This window comes from Pungitius pungitius, chromosome 2 (assembly GCF_949316345.1).
Source record: "Pungitius pungitius chromosome 2, fPunPun2.1, whole genome shotgun sequence".
In the NCBI taxonomy this organism is placed as follows: Eukaryota; Metazoa; Chordata; class Actinopteri; order Perciformes; family Gasterosteidae; genus Pungitius; species Pungitius pungitius.
Window position 1 is genome coordinate 10,157,324 of NC_084901.1, and position 15,342 is coordinate 10,172,665.

Below are 15,342 nucleotides of genomic sequence, written 5' to 3' on the forward strand. Positions count from 1 at the left end.
GAGCGTATAGATTAACAGCAGTCTCCCAGACGTGTGTCAAAGGACTTCTAGGGAGTTGAGCCACTGAGAGAAATAATGATGGATGTTTGGAGGCCTGATAGTAATTTATTGTGAGATCTGATCAGATGTTTAACACTAGAGTTATTGCTACAGCACAGATGGAGAAAAGAGATATCGGAAACATCAGAAGATGTGGTCAGTGGTGAAAAGACAAGGGAGGTCTGAAGGTGCCTTGCATCATTTAACTCAGGAGATGTTGTTTCTAGAGGCACGTGTGCAGCGAGAAAGAATACTAATGTAATAAAGTCAGACTTTAGTGATGGTTATCCCAGTGGCATTTTTACACTGTTATATTATTCACAGTAATCAGAGTTTGACTAAGATGGATTCAATTCTCAGGTTCAAACCCTGGGCTACAGGGTAATAATGTTCCTTGTTTTCTTTTTGTTAAAAAATAAGTCCTAATCCAGCCTGAAAAGCCTAAAAAATGACTTTTCCTAATTAAGAGAAGGAACCTTTATAAGCAAAGAAAAAAAAACCTGTATAAACAGGAACTAACTTGACATTTCATGGTGTGGAGAAAGAAGTCTCAACAAATTCTACATACATGAAAGTAGACACATAAGACAGAACAACTTCAAAAACAAAACTGCGTGCAGCGAGGAACGGAAACATAACAGACAGGTCCTGGACAAAACACACAGATCAGTCATTATCAGATTCCTCACACTCACAACATGGAAATCACATGTTGTGAAGGTATGCTGTCTATTAGATGGTATGTGAAGAGTATGTGAAGAGACAGGAAGAGCCTCCGGGTAACGAGTTGTACACAACAGACGACTGCTGGCACAACAGGGGTTCCCTGTGGAGGTATGAGTCATCAGTCAAAGCATCAAGTAACACTATTCTACTATACATATTTTTTACTCAATGTCCATTGTGGGATAGTTACTCTCAATTAAGTCTTACCTGATGATTCTCTAACTCTCACTGTCCAGGGATGGATTCTTCCTATGGTACCTTGGGCATGGGACCACAAACATGTCTATGTAAGTGTTTTACGGAAGGGTGAAGCTGAATTAAGGAGCACATCCATGCAGAGCTGAGCTAAGCTCCTATTGTAAGAGGAGCTTACCGCTTGTCAAGCTGTAGCATGAGCAGATCAGCAACACCTCCACTGTGCTGACTGAATGCGTGGGCTCCTATTTGAAGGGATCTAAGTGTAACTGTTTGAATGAAATCAATAGAGCCTTTGGGCAGACTAAAAAGTCTTTGTAATTTAGATGTAGACTTAGGATGTTAAAAAGTTTAATCCACATGTCCACTTCTTCCTGCATCATCGAACCCTCGTGACCTTTAAGGTTTTCAGCACCCATTCCTGATGAGGGGTTTGCAAGAAGCAGCTGAAGGTAACAGGTCACATGTTTTTACAGATGACAGACCATCTACTAATGTTCAAAAACTTGTCGTACAATTCGCCAAACTTAACACTTCAGGACATGAGTTCTGTGAGGCAGCCCGTTGCTCATGCCAAATGAATTGCCTCTCAGGACCAGGCAGTACTATAACGACAGGTTTGTTCAATTTTAAACATTACTAAACAGCTTCGAGGGATCCACAAATACCATGTTTTCAAACTCAGAGGAGACTAATTCAAGACACATGTCCTAATATGGTATGGTCCATACATTACCAAACAATACATTTAAATAAATATATGCACGCTGTGCCATTTTAGTCTATTCTACAGTTTATTCAAATTTGGTTTAAGGTCAATCACAAACGAGCCCTTGGCCGATATTGAGCCGAAGTCAGACATTGGGTTTACAAATTGAGTTAAAGTTGTAATGTAATACATTTACAGGGACATTTCCTGCCACTGATTTATTTTTCTCTCAGTACTTGTAACTGTAAGCCTTGATCTGTTTAAGCATGAATGATTCATTGGTGAAAATCTGACGCGGAGGCAGAACTGGAATTCGTGATGAACAAAACTTGAACAATGTTTTTGAAGCGCAAGTGTACAAAATACTTATCCAGTGTGCTTTCTTCTCTATTAGCATGCCAAATTGTATTTATGCTTTCACATTGGAAGGCAAAAGGAAAATAGAGGCGCTGCCAAATGCATGATCAAAAATGAAAATAAAAATCCTTCAAGTCCCAAAGGATGCTCACACCACAGAGCGGTGGACATTGACACTGGCGGCTAAACCGAGAAGGTGTCCCAAGTTTAGACATTTAACTGGGGGACACTGGGAGGCATGTGTACACATGTGTACACTGCAGAGGGTGAGACTGGTAAGCATGCAGAAACACATACGTACAAACCCCCACACACGCTCACACACACATAAGGGGATAAGTAGAGGAAATGAGAAGGTGTGTTTCACCTCCACGGTTGACAGGTGAAATTTGTTCCGTTGTGAGGCCGTCTCTGAGCTGTCCTGCAGTGTCAACATCTGGACTTAAATGCAGCAATGACCACCCACTGGGTCTATGAGTGTATGTGTAAGTGGGCCTGTGCATATGTGCGTGTGTGTTTGTGTGTGGGAGAGAGACAGGGAGTAAACGTTTAGCAACGCTTCAGGCTTTTTAGAGCCCATAGAGCCCACAGGGAGTCCAGTTTCCTCTATAATAGTTTTGAGAGAAAGCCAACACACATACAGAAAATACAGTCTCTTAGGTCCCCTTACAATAAATCTGCCTGTATATTTAGGGTCCTCGCTACGACTAGTCGTAGAGGAACCTATTGTATTTAAAGGAATTATTATTATTATTAGGGTCCTCGCTACGACTAGTCGTAGAGGAACCTATTGTATTTAAAGGAATTATTATTATTATTAGGGTCCTCGCTACGACTAGTCGTAGAGGAACCTATTGTATTTCAAGGAATTATTATTATTATTAGGGTCCTCGCTACGACTAGTCGTAGAGGAACCTATTGTATTTAAAGGAATTATTATTATTATTAGGGTCCTCGCTACGACTAGTCGTAGAGGAACCTATTGTATTTAAAGGAATTATTATTATTATTAGGGTCCTCGCTACGACTAGTCGTAGAGGAACCTATTGTATTTAAAGGAATTATTATTATTATTAGGGTCCTCGCTACGACTAGTCGTAGAGGAACCTATTGTATTTCAAGGAATTATTATTATTATTAGGGTCCTCGCTACGACTAGTCGTAGAGGAACCTATTGTATTTAAAGGAATTATTATTATTCTCACAAACCGCGGGCTTTATTGGGGCCTTTATCATATTCAAAAAGTTGTTAAATTTGGCATGGATATCTGGACTGTTAAAGAATTTGATAATTTTAGGGTCTCACGTTTGGGTATAAAGAAATGTCTCTATAGCGCACTCTAGAAATTTAAAAAAGACCACACTAGGCCAGTTTCCGCCCCCGATGTCCAATCAACTTGAAAGTTGGCACACAAGTGCTCTTCGACGTGCTCTACAAAAAAGTCAATCATAGTATGCAAATGCGCCTAACTAGATTTTCCGCCTTTTTGAATTTTGTGAAAAACACATTTTTGGCAATTTCTCCTAAACGCTGAGTTTGATTGTCACGAAACCGTCGGTGGATCATTATTGGGTCAATGTGCCCTTGATATATCAGAATAGTGGTGATAACCCATTGTTTTGATGAGATACTCAAACTCCTCCCAGGGATTAAACCTGATTCTTTTCAAAATCGCGCAGTGTGATCCTGAGACCTTAGGCTCTATAAATTGCATTTTGCCGGAAGAATTTCCAAACTATGTGTGTAGGGAGGATTTTTAAAAAAACACCATTCGCCACAAACATTGAAGTTGTTTTAACTCAACCATACTTTATGTAATCTGCTCCATATTTCTCATATAGCATGAACTTCTCACCCTTTAAACATCCATATGATCATTTCTAACCTGTCTTGTGGTTTTAAGAAGCTATTACAATTAATAAACTTTGCAAGAGGTGTGGCTTAATCTGGCAAGATTTATAACTTCCAAATAGCTTGGCCTGCCCTCACCAAAATTGCAGGATGTGTAAACATTGAAGCCCTAAAAACACCCTAATTTTAGATATTTTTTCCATACAACCAATAGCTAGAATACATAGACTATTCAAATCTGCCACATTGGCAAAATGTTCATCAATGTGTGAGAGAAATCAGATATGGAAGAATATGAACGAGGAGGTAAAAGTTTCTCTCACAGAGGTTTGCATCTTCCACAGAAGGTATTGTTGTTTTTTTTCCAATTTTATTAGACATTGCATTACGCCCCGCAGCTCAACTACCCCGACCAGTGATCAGTCACCAGATCTGATTCAAGTGAAAAGAATTTCTACAGTTTCATTGGACCAAATGTGTCTCCAAGACACTCAGAAGAATGTGCCTGGAGCTAAAAAGCATAATGAAAAGAGCCCTTGTGCGTTCCTCTCTTCACCCTCTCTTAGCTCCCCTGATCTATTTCAAATTTCCAGAGAATGAAATTGACTTGACAGTTTTTCTATTTTAATAACGCCTGTTTGTTGTTGAGGAGGGGCCACACTGGCTTTGTTTGAATAGTCTGCTGATTCACGCCCAACTGAATCCTTGCATGTGTTGGATGTCCGGGGGGTCATGTTATGCTTTGAAATCCCCTTTTCTCTTCCTCTGGCAGAGAGTTCAAGGACTCAGCTCACACTGATCGGGATAGCATTCCTCATATCAAAGTCTAATTGAGTATGTACAGTATGCATGGTGAAGCTTCTGAAATATAAACACTATTTTAAACCTCACAGAAGAAATAAGACCAACAGAAAATGACGGTTTCACTCCAAACCGGCAGCCATCTTTCCAAGGACAAATGGAAACCAATTTTTGTCCCTCATAAATGTCACATAATTTTTTATGCTTTTAACAATGCACTTGAACGTTTTTTGAGGCATGCAACTATTGAACCTTTTTTTTTAAATGTAAACTAAATTGTTCTTAGGTGGATGCAAGTCTTGAAATAGCTAGTTAAATTTCCAGATGTTTTTACCTTTGTCAGCGAGAAATTGAGGTTGATTTCAAAGGTCTAATATATTGCATTGTCGATTGCTTTTTAAAACTCATAGTGTTCAAAGTCAAACCTCCCTCCCCGACTCAACATTTGAAGGAGAGAGAGAGAGAGAGAGAGAAAGAGAGAGAGAGAGAGACCAGCAGTGCTTATATACGTACAGTTGAATTATGAACACAGTGATTAACAACGTGCATATGCATCCAGCACAACATAATGCACAGACAGTCATGACTGTAAAAATAAATCCTGATCGAAACTCCAAAAACCTCCATTGACATTTGTACATTCATGAACGGGAAACTTTTTACCCGGCACCATCACCAGGTCAAACATTTAAATCAGTTCAAACAACCAAACATAAAATACCAAAACAAATGACATTCCCATTAGCCTCTGCTGTCATTTGTTTTTACTACCAATAAGCCAATGTTGGATTTTAATTCATAATACAAATGAATAAATGACTTGTGGGTGTGAGGTGGATTAAGCTGCTGGCAAGTTTAATCCAAGCAAATATAATATCTGTGCAATGTGAGAACATTTTTTGACCATATAGAAGTTTGCAGTTTTTAATTTTTAATGTGAAAAGTGAAGAAAGCATTTGTGTAACACTTAAGCAATGACGGCCTGTCTGACTAACAACAGGATGAACGCTGAAATATTAAGGTGGATTTCCACAATAGCTGCTACTTTATGGTGCATAGGGAATTCCTCGGCTATCACTCGTTTTCATAATGTAGGTGAAAGCCAAAGTGCTGATTCCTCCAACTTCTCAAATTGCTTTGAAAAATCACATTAAATACCTTAATTGTTTTTCCAGGGATCTATTCTTCATTTTTACTAAATAAATGTTATGACTTCTATAGAATTAGTCTCTTCGTATGCGTGTTATTTTAAAAATCTATACAGTTTGGGATTAGGATTTGGCTTAGAATAACCTTGAGGTGTTTTTTCAGTGTGGCGTGTCCAAAATGACTCGTGTGTTTCCCATGTCGAAGAGAGGCCATGGCTGTAGGACAGAAATGTGAGCTCACCGCTTCAACAAGTCAGAGAACTTCCCTCCTGTTCCCATAACTCTCTGACATAATGTTATTTTAGTCCATGTTGAAGTGGAGTTATAACCTGGTCACACTAAATAATACCTCGTTTGTTTCTCTCACAGCTTGAGTACCCCAGATTTGGGCATAAAACCTCGTGTTTATCCTCAAATGTCACAAAAAACGGCAACTCCGGTCTCTAAGCGGATGGATCACCCAGAGAATTATCATTTATTTTACTGCGGTTCACACAGGGATGGTAGCATTAATCACTAAGTCTGGCAACCACGGAAACATGAATCAAATCTAGAGCCCTCCTCATACACAAGTGAAAGATTCATGTATTTTGGTCAAAAATATCCGTAAAGCATGAAAACAATAAACAATGTTTGTTTCACTACATCTTGTCATCAGCCTTTTTTTCCCCACTGTGAGTTCTTGTTACTTCGTGGATCACTGTCCGTAGTGCCCCAGGTTATCGTTGGAAATACATGTTATTGCTTGGCTGTAGGAAGTCTGGGAATGATGCGGATAGATGGGAATGAAGTTTGGTACACGTATTCGTGATCCCCAGAGGCTGGATCCACATGACTTTGGATGTTCCCCTGACGTTCCCCATAGTGCCACCCTAAGATTGAAATGTTGAGTGAAATGTACTTGTATGTGTGAAATGTGGTAAAGAGATCAATGTTGCCTCCTCATGTGCGAAGAGCTACAAGCGGATTGACTTCAGCAGTATCCCACCTCGTTTTGGATGGATTGGCACCAATAAAGAATCCAAATGTGCATCATGAATTTTAAATTTGTGGTTTTCAGTTCAATCACTCAACATGAATCATTCTTACTTACCGTGATTGAGCCAACCACATCCTCGCAATTTAAAAGGTGGTTTGTGAGTAACCACCTGGCCTGTTTAGCCCTAAATAAAAAAATAAAAAAATCTGGTGGCCAAAGGGCTAAAGCTGCCAACCATTATCATTCCAGAATTTCACTTAATTGAACAAATGATTTTACTTGCTGACAAATTAGACTACACAGATGTTGTTGCATACCCATATTAAGATAATGTTCAACGTGTACAGAATAACAACCACATCCAAGTCGACACACACAGTCCTGCCCTGAGAAGGATTTTGGTTACGGGACTAACGCCCATAAACACACGTTTAAAACACACGTCGCACAAAGACAAGGAAGGGAGTTTCAAATCCCCACGGGCTCCATCTGTGGGCTCACACACACAAACACGTAAAGGTATATCCACTCGTTACACATCAACAAGTAGAGCCGATCCCCATGGTGGATTTAAGCCTCTTGCGGTGCACAACTTAGTGGCACATGGATCAGGCATTAAGACACAAGGTTAAGGGATTCCTCAGAGTCATTCCAGGTCACCCCTCTGCAGCCGGCTCACGTTTGAGTCCGCTGGACAGATTTTATCTTTGGGATGAGAACTGATGTGATGTCACGCAGGTGTTGTGCTCCAGCTGGGATGTACAGTGCCCCCCTGGACCTCGGGACCTCTGGACTGAGTGAGGCTTTGCGATGCGATGCTCAAGTGCGAGCTCTAACTCAACTGTCAAAGTTTGTCTGCAGCTGTGGAAGGCCTCCAAAGAAAGGATTTTACATTTCAGTGTTGGGATGCCGGTCAAATGTGTCCACATTCGTGCCTTATGAATTGATCAGATTGGCATATTAAAGTCTTGCGAAAGCTACACAACCAGATTTCTTTGTTCTTTTTTTTGTAGGGGCATTTTAATTTTTTTTTAATTGCTGTCAGGATGTAAAGACAATTTATTTTGTTTTAACACAGATAATTAAATTATCTTGAAGATGATTACCTTTAACTTGTCTGCCATGGATGGAAAGTAGAACTCAGGTCCAGTCAGTTCTGACTTGAACCTAAGGGTCTTTTTCCGTTTAAAATACAAACGCAATCCTTGGAAAAATGCACTCGTGTAATTAATGTTAATGCTTTGCTTAGTATTATGGTTCAAGTATTTAAAGCCCAGCTCTGTTTTCCTGTTCTGAGCAGGCTGATGAGTGATATCAGGGCATCGGAGATGTTCAGGGACCTGAGGTCAAAGATCACAGCTCGCTCTTCGGGTGCTGAATGTGTGAAGGGATGTGCAGTAGTGACTTGTGTGTTTCTGACTGTGTTTTCGAAAGCATGTGGACGCCATCAGTGTCGTTTGCGGGTAGAGACTTTAAGTTTGACTACATTGTTTCTGCTTACTGCACGCTGTGATCAAAGCTCCCTTGTTAAGGGAGCTGCAGACTTTTTTGCTGTCACAGTGTGGCTTTAATGAATGCATCTGTGCACACGCACATACACACATACGCACACACACAAACACACACACACAAGTACACTAAAGAGAGCATTATCCGCATGTATCTCAGACTGCTTGACTTCTGCTATATCTCTTTATGAGTTTGACTAGCAACCTATAAAAAGGATATTAAAAGCTGCATTGAGATTAACACACATCATTCTTCAGTGAGAGGATGAAAATGTTGCACCTCGTAAAAGAAAACACACTGGACATAACAAACCCTCACAGTCATGCTTGACTGCGTTTTCTCCTTCACACTCTGCTCTCACTTCCCTCAACAACAATCCCTGCTGTTCACCTCCTGGAACGTATTAGCTCTTGAGATAACTCCCTACTACAACTTAAGGATTTTTTGTTGTTGTTTAGTTTTATTGTATTTATAAGGAAAGTAATGTAATCTATTTTTTCAATGTGCAATTCTGAGAATAATGCAGCTCTGTGGTACTATTGTTTTGAATGTTTACCATACAATAAAACATGAATGATATCCTGAAACAAGGATTTTTGGAATTTTTGGATGGGAGATTTTGAACCTTTACGTTAATTTAAGAGAATATACTGCATATAATGGAGGGCGAACCATAAAATACTCATGGTTATATAATAATCCAGTTTTGCAATTCATTTTGTGCAAACAATCAAAACAAGGCAATAGTTTATTTTTGTTTATTTTCTATGTTGTCCTTTGTGTAATCCTCCTGTGTCACCTACCGTATAGAGGATAGTATTCTGAAGATATGTTGTGCTGGCTAGTTAGCTAGCTAACTTGTTAATTACACTGGCTTCAGACATTCATAGAAAATGAGCTCCAGAGGCTGAAGGCCTGCGGAGGCTGAAGTAGACGTTTGTTTCTTCTCCTTTTTGCCATTCATCACCATGGCTTGCACTTTACACAGATGTACGGCTGAAGTGCTTTCCCGGAGAGTGAGGATTAGACCCTGTGATGGTGGACTCGCCAAAAGTCCTTTTTCCACACGTTCTCACCCATGTGAAGGTCCCATTGATATATAGTTACTGCAACTAGAGCAAACTTTAACAGGGGTTTTGGGGTCAAACGAGCTGTGTGCGTGTGTGTGAGAGAACAAGAGAATGAGGGTTTTTTTCTGGCTTCGATAGAAGCCATTTAAATTGCAGACCATCTCAGTGGGGACATTTTTTTACTATTATGGCCACAGCAAATTTATTCAATATCAATACCCATCACTGCCACTGTGATACGAGACTACACAACCTGAAGGAGAAGGGAACGCGTGGGCCCTCCTCCTCTTCAGATGAACTCATGTGATACAGCAACGCTGTAACAGCTCCCAGACGTGTTTTTCTTGAATGTGCCAAAGCAGTGACGGAGTGAGCTCACTGAAAATATTGTTGACATCTAGGCTACTGTATATGATGAGGCTGCCAGGCTCCTTATTAGCAGCATGCTTAAAGGGTTATTCATTAGGATACGAGGATGTGGTGACTTATATTGTTCCCAAAGGATAAATACAGCGTGGAATGAAATCTGCAGAGGTAGAGCTGGTGATACTTGGTGGGCTAAAATACACGCTGACAGATCCACTATTGTGTCTTTATGGTAAATGTGAGAAGAACTACCCCATCTGGCTATACAGGGCATGATAGATAATAATGTTGTTTGCAAAATATCACATTTTAATTGAAAGTATTTACCCAGTGTTTTTCAGATGGATGGAAAAACAACCTCTGGAATATTACATTAAACTGCAATACTAAAGGCACTGTGGCATTGCTAAGGGCTTAGAAACATACTGATTTCAATAAAGAAAAGAAACAATCCTTTTTGTTCTGCTGACTCACTGACTCTCTCTATTAGTGTGACAGTGGCAATTCTGTCACTGGACTGTGGAAATAACTAGCATGTGGGTTGCATGCCGTCACTGTACAAGAAGCTTTATAACTGTGATCTCAAACTTTCTGTGACTTTACACTGGAGAAGGACGCAGGGCGGATCCGTGGTTATGATGTCATTTTACAGACACAGAACACAAGCAGAGACAAGCAACAGGTATTGATCATCTCAGCGGACACTGGTTTGACAGTGTGGACCTACATGTGAGTAACTGATGGACTAATAATGAGTAATCTGACTCTTGCTATTGTCCTTCAAATGCAGAAATAAAACTGTAAAATTAAAATATACAATACAAGGTATTTTTGCAACGATGTAAACATCTCAAAGATTTTAACGCAAAGTTTGCATATCTTTGTCTCGTGAGCAACAGACCTGTCTTGGATCAACATGACTCACATTAAAACGTTTCAAGACATTACCATGTCAAAGGTACGTAATAAAATAATGCAACCAGCTTTACTGCAATGACAATACACAGGGATTGGCTTGCGGGTATTAAACTCCCTAATGCTTACAGCGGCAGGGCGTCAGCAAGTTTCTTAATGCGTTCTAGTCCTATTTAACCCGGGAGATGATTCTTCCATAAATATCTGTCAGTGGAACCAAACCGTTTGTTTTCCGAAACAATGTTTTTTGGGTCGATATCTCATGTCATGAGCATGTGATTAGAATAATTTTCAACTTTATGAAAATTCCATAACCCTGAACTTTTTTCCCTATCACATCTATAAGGATGTTTTCTTTGTTCCTACCCAATATATTTATCTCTCCATTTGACAGCTGACTCATATTGAAGCCTCATTTTCATGCTTAGTACAATTCCTGTAAAATCTAGTGAACCGACTTGGACTTCCTGATGTGTTCATAATGATGTCACCACAGTGCTTTACTCTGGAAATTTCTGCAGTATACTTATGTTAATCTGGCCAAGTTGACCTATTTTACAGTACCTTTGTACATATGTTAAATCACAGTATGCTTTAGGGCGGGGCTACCTTGGGATTGACAGGTTGCTACCACTACAAGAGCTGTATACAGCGTCTCTACATCCCTCCTGTCCAAATACAGTCAATGTTGTTCATTGGTTGGAAAAAAACAAGATGGCTGTGTTGAAAATTATGATCTTGAGACTTCTTAACCCACAAACCAATGGACTATGTCCTGTGCAGTCAATGGACATAATGAAGGCAATTTCACCATAAGTAGCTCATTGGATGAATGGCTGTTCCTCTGGTTGCAGTCAATGAGAGGTTTGTGTAAAGAGGAAGACTACACGTTTCTGGCAATGACAGAAAAGAGCACAGAAGGAACTGTTGAAGGAGCTCTGGAGGAGGACTGCAGAGCAAGAAAGGAGGACAGGGTAAGAAGTGGGAAAGTTCTTTAAATGTGGCAGAACCCACTATCATGACGCTCCACTGGTTAAAAAAAGAACAACAAAACATGTGAGTCTGCGTGTTTTCAGGTCCGCCGGCGACTGGAGAGAGAGCAACGGGAAAAAGAGAGACTCCGAGAAGTAGAGGAGATCAAGAAGGTAGATACACACATGGGTGACACACACTCTACAAGTGAAAGTAAATCCTACCGTGGGAGTGAAGAGTTTTCAGAACGCTTAATAACGTTTGATTTAGCCCGATCTAGTGGATGCATAACGCAGCCCCAGTCAAACGTTTTACTGCAGTATCTTCTACTCTATGCGCCTTATAATCCGGTGCGCCCTATATATGAAAATAGTTCTAAAATCGGCGATTCATTGAAGGTGCGCCTTATAATTCAGTGCGTCGTATAAAATACGATAAACAGCCTCCTGACGCCAGGCACTAGTTGAATGAGTGGATTGGTGTGATGACAGATTGTTGTGGCTGTCACTACCTTGTACTAGAAGCCAAACTCTTGCGATAGAACAACACTTGAGAATATTTCTTTTTCATGCCAGATTTGATCCAAGAGTTTCGTCAACAGAAGCAATTAGCACACGTCAAATTGAGTTTTCTTTCAGTTTGCATCTCTCCCGGCTAACCCTTGCGGGCCTGTTATTGGCATTGTTATTGTCGCTCAGAGTTTCGTGAGAATAGGTTTCGTGGTTACGATGATCAAACGAGCGGTGAGAAGATTGATTGGCGGCTGCTCATTTCACTTGGCCGCTGTGCGCGAAACCAGAAGCAATCTGAAAACTCTGGGCCTCAAGGCTGCTGGGTTTACGAGTCGCTTCATGCTCACACGTTACACACACGCCTTGAAGTGCATTGAAGAGTGTTTATACTTTCTATACAGTTAAAGGAAAATCACAAACACACGCCGTTGTCATGGAATACGCACGCACAAACACACAAAAACAGCTGCGGGGGCATTGAGCAGCTGCCCCGTCTCTATCTGACAGGACTGTGTGAGGTCAATGAGGGACATTGGCTGTTGTTGTCAGTGTTTCCGCTGCACGCACGCACACACACACACGGACAGGAAGCTGGTGACAACATTAACCCCGATAGAGAGGAGAGTCACTCTCACCTCAGTAAAGAATGGAATTTCTCCAGTATTACCGTGCGGTGGCTTTACAGCTAAACCAGACTTGTAAAGTAAGCAATCGGATGGCGTGGGTAAATATTATCTTGTGTCCGTTGCACTGGTTTTGATCTTTTCACACCTCTGCAGACGGTTTTTGGCCCGCTGACTACTCCACAAACAACGCCAGTGGCCAGATGGCAAAGTGTGTTGTGATGGTCCAGCATTAACGCAACTCCTCAATTCGTCAGCGATCGTCCAATTGAAGGCAATTTGCTCAAAGCGTTCTACTTCCTCTTGTCGCAACACCATGAAGTGTGTTTAGAAAAGTCATTTTCAACTCAAGGTCACTTCAGAAAGAACGTCCTGATTGTTCGCCAGTAAGTGTGTTTGAGTGTCTTTGCGTGTGTTTGTGTGTGTGTATAGAATGTAATTGGGAAGGTAGGGCTTTAACTTCACCTTCACTCCATTTGTGTCAGCATGTGTTCGTCTTGAAACTGACAAAACAAATGACCCCTTTGCCCAAGGCTTCCTCCACACATTTCTTTGCTCACCCGAAACAAACACGGACTCTCTCTCTCACACACACACACACACACACACACACACACACACACACACACACACACACACACACACACACACACACCCAAAGAAAAATACACATACAAACACACAGCGGGAAACCGGATACAAGAGAGTGATACGTAGTACAATTTGAGGTCAGGGATACACAGCCAGCACTTTTCATTCACTGTTACACAGACACACACAAACACACACCAGACACACATGAACACGCCTGCTTGAGGCGAAGGGGTGTAGCCCCATCTGAAAATATGCACTCTTCTACCATTGTACCACAGAAACTTTATAACCTTCAAAATGTTGCTACACAGCTTTGAGATAGACAGGATTTCTTGAGGGATTGTGTGTGTGTGTGTGTGGGGGGGGGGGGGGGGGGGGGGGGTTCTTTCTCTTTTCTACTTACTTGTTATTCTGCCAAAAGCTGCCAAATGGACTCTCGCTATATGTTCATATGGAGCCGTAGAGTTTGCACGTCTGCAAGCTTGAATTAAAGCTGACGTTAAACAAATTAATGAGAGATGTGTTTTTAAGTTTAAAAAACGGGTGAAAATTGTCTAGAAGCAATAATAATGAGAGTAGCAAAACTAAACCAAAAAACGAACCCAAGAGGATCCGTTGAAAGACGGAACGGCAGCTCACTCACTCACTTGAGTTGAATGTAAATGCAGAACCAGGAGATGATTCATTGCAAGCGGGTTTCCTCAACATCAGTCTTGTGTATTTTCATGTGTCAGGAGAAAGAGCAGCAGTGGCGGACTCATGTAGAAAAACTGACCTCCAACCAAGAGAAGAATCTGCAAGACAGACTGAAAAGGCTCAGGAGATTCAGGGTGAGAATGCAAACACACACACACACACACACACACACACACACACACACACACACACACACACACACACACACACACACACACACACACACACACACACACACACACACACACAATATGAAAGCTGCACAGAGCTGACAGATCACAGTTCTGCTGTTGTTTGACATTTTTGTTGCGTCTAATGTTACAAAGTCCCCCCCCCCCCCCCGCAGAATACTAAAATCTATTTCAAAGATCAGAAGCAAGCTATTTATTAAACGCTGGGAGTTACTGGACGTTATCAAGTTACACAGTTCAAGGTCACTGATCTGATCGAGAGAGCCTCGTCTAGAAGTGAGTAGTTGTTAGCCGCCGCTGCAGCTTTTAATCATCACTCTGCCTCTGGACTTGGCTTGAGGACTCCCGTCAGTCTGATGCAGTCAGCTAAATGGTTCTGTGGAATGTTCATTTTCTAGTTTTGTCACTCATTCTTCACTTCTCTCCTCCTGCAGGACTTCCAGAGGAAGGTGCTGGTGGAGGAGTCGGGGACGGAGGGCCGACTCACGGTCAACCAGCTTCTCACTAGAATGTAGACTATTGACAAGTGTGCTTTTTTTTCTGTAGCACTTTAACATCATTAAATGAGCACTTAGTCAACTGAGACATTGGTGTGATGGATGTAAATGAATAAGATAATGTCTGAATAATTTGAGTTTTCTGCCCCCCCTGAAAAAGATCTGAGAAAGATTGCCCCATTGTCAAACAATCTAACAATACAATATTTATTATGTATCCGTGTTTCAAATCCTCAGTTCGTTTCTGTGTTCCTGTGTGTCCAAAGAGAACATGATGAGGCCTGAATGCCATAAAACATCATTTAAACAACGTTTTCTAAAGGGTATTTTGCTCTCAATGGTTCAACTCCACAGAGCACATAATGCTTAACGGTGCGTGGGTTCAGCTTGATTTATATGTCCCCGATCATGAATCTAAAGATTTCTTCTTTTTTCTTTAAAGCATTACAGTAAATTGTGAATGTGCACGTGTCTGTGGGTAGTGCATATAGTGTGTGTGTGTGTGTGTGTGTGTGTGTGGGAGGGAGGGGGGATTTAAGAGGTCCAGAGACTTTAGCCCACTGTGTCCTTCTTTGGTAAACGTGGGGCTGT

At 41.1% G+C, this 15,342-nt stretch overlaps 1 protein-coding gene across 2 annotated transcripts; it reads left to right on the plus strand.

Annotated features, from left to right (window-relative positions):
* Positions 1-10,363: 10,363 nt before the first annotated feature.
* Positions 10,364-14,952, plus strand: LOC119211182 (ensconsin). Of its 2 annotated transcripts, XM_037461889.2 has the most exons (6): positions 10,364-10,480; positions 10,651-10,709; positions 11,521-11,640; positions 11,743-11,811; positions 14,102-14,197; positions 14,689-14,952. In XM_037461889.2, the coding sequence occupies exons 2-6, from the start codon at positions 10,668-10,670 to the stop codon at positions 14,767-14,769; spliced, it is 408 nt and encodes a 135-aa protein (XP_037317786.2). In that variant the 5' UTR covers positions 10,364-10,480; positions 10,651-10,667; the 3' UTR covers positions 14,770-14,952. The 2 variants fall into 2 exon arrangements, with proteins under 2 accessions (XP_037317786.2, XP_037317788.2); XM_037461891.2 differs by lacking the exon at positions 10,651-10,709 and having other exon boundaries at positions 10,372-10,480.
* Positions 14,953-15,342: the final 390 nt, after the last annotated feature.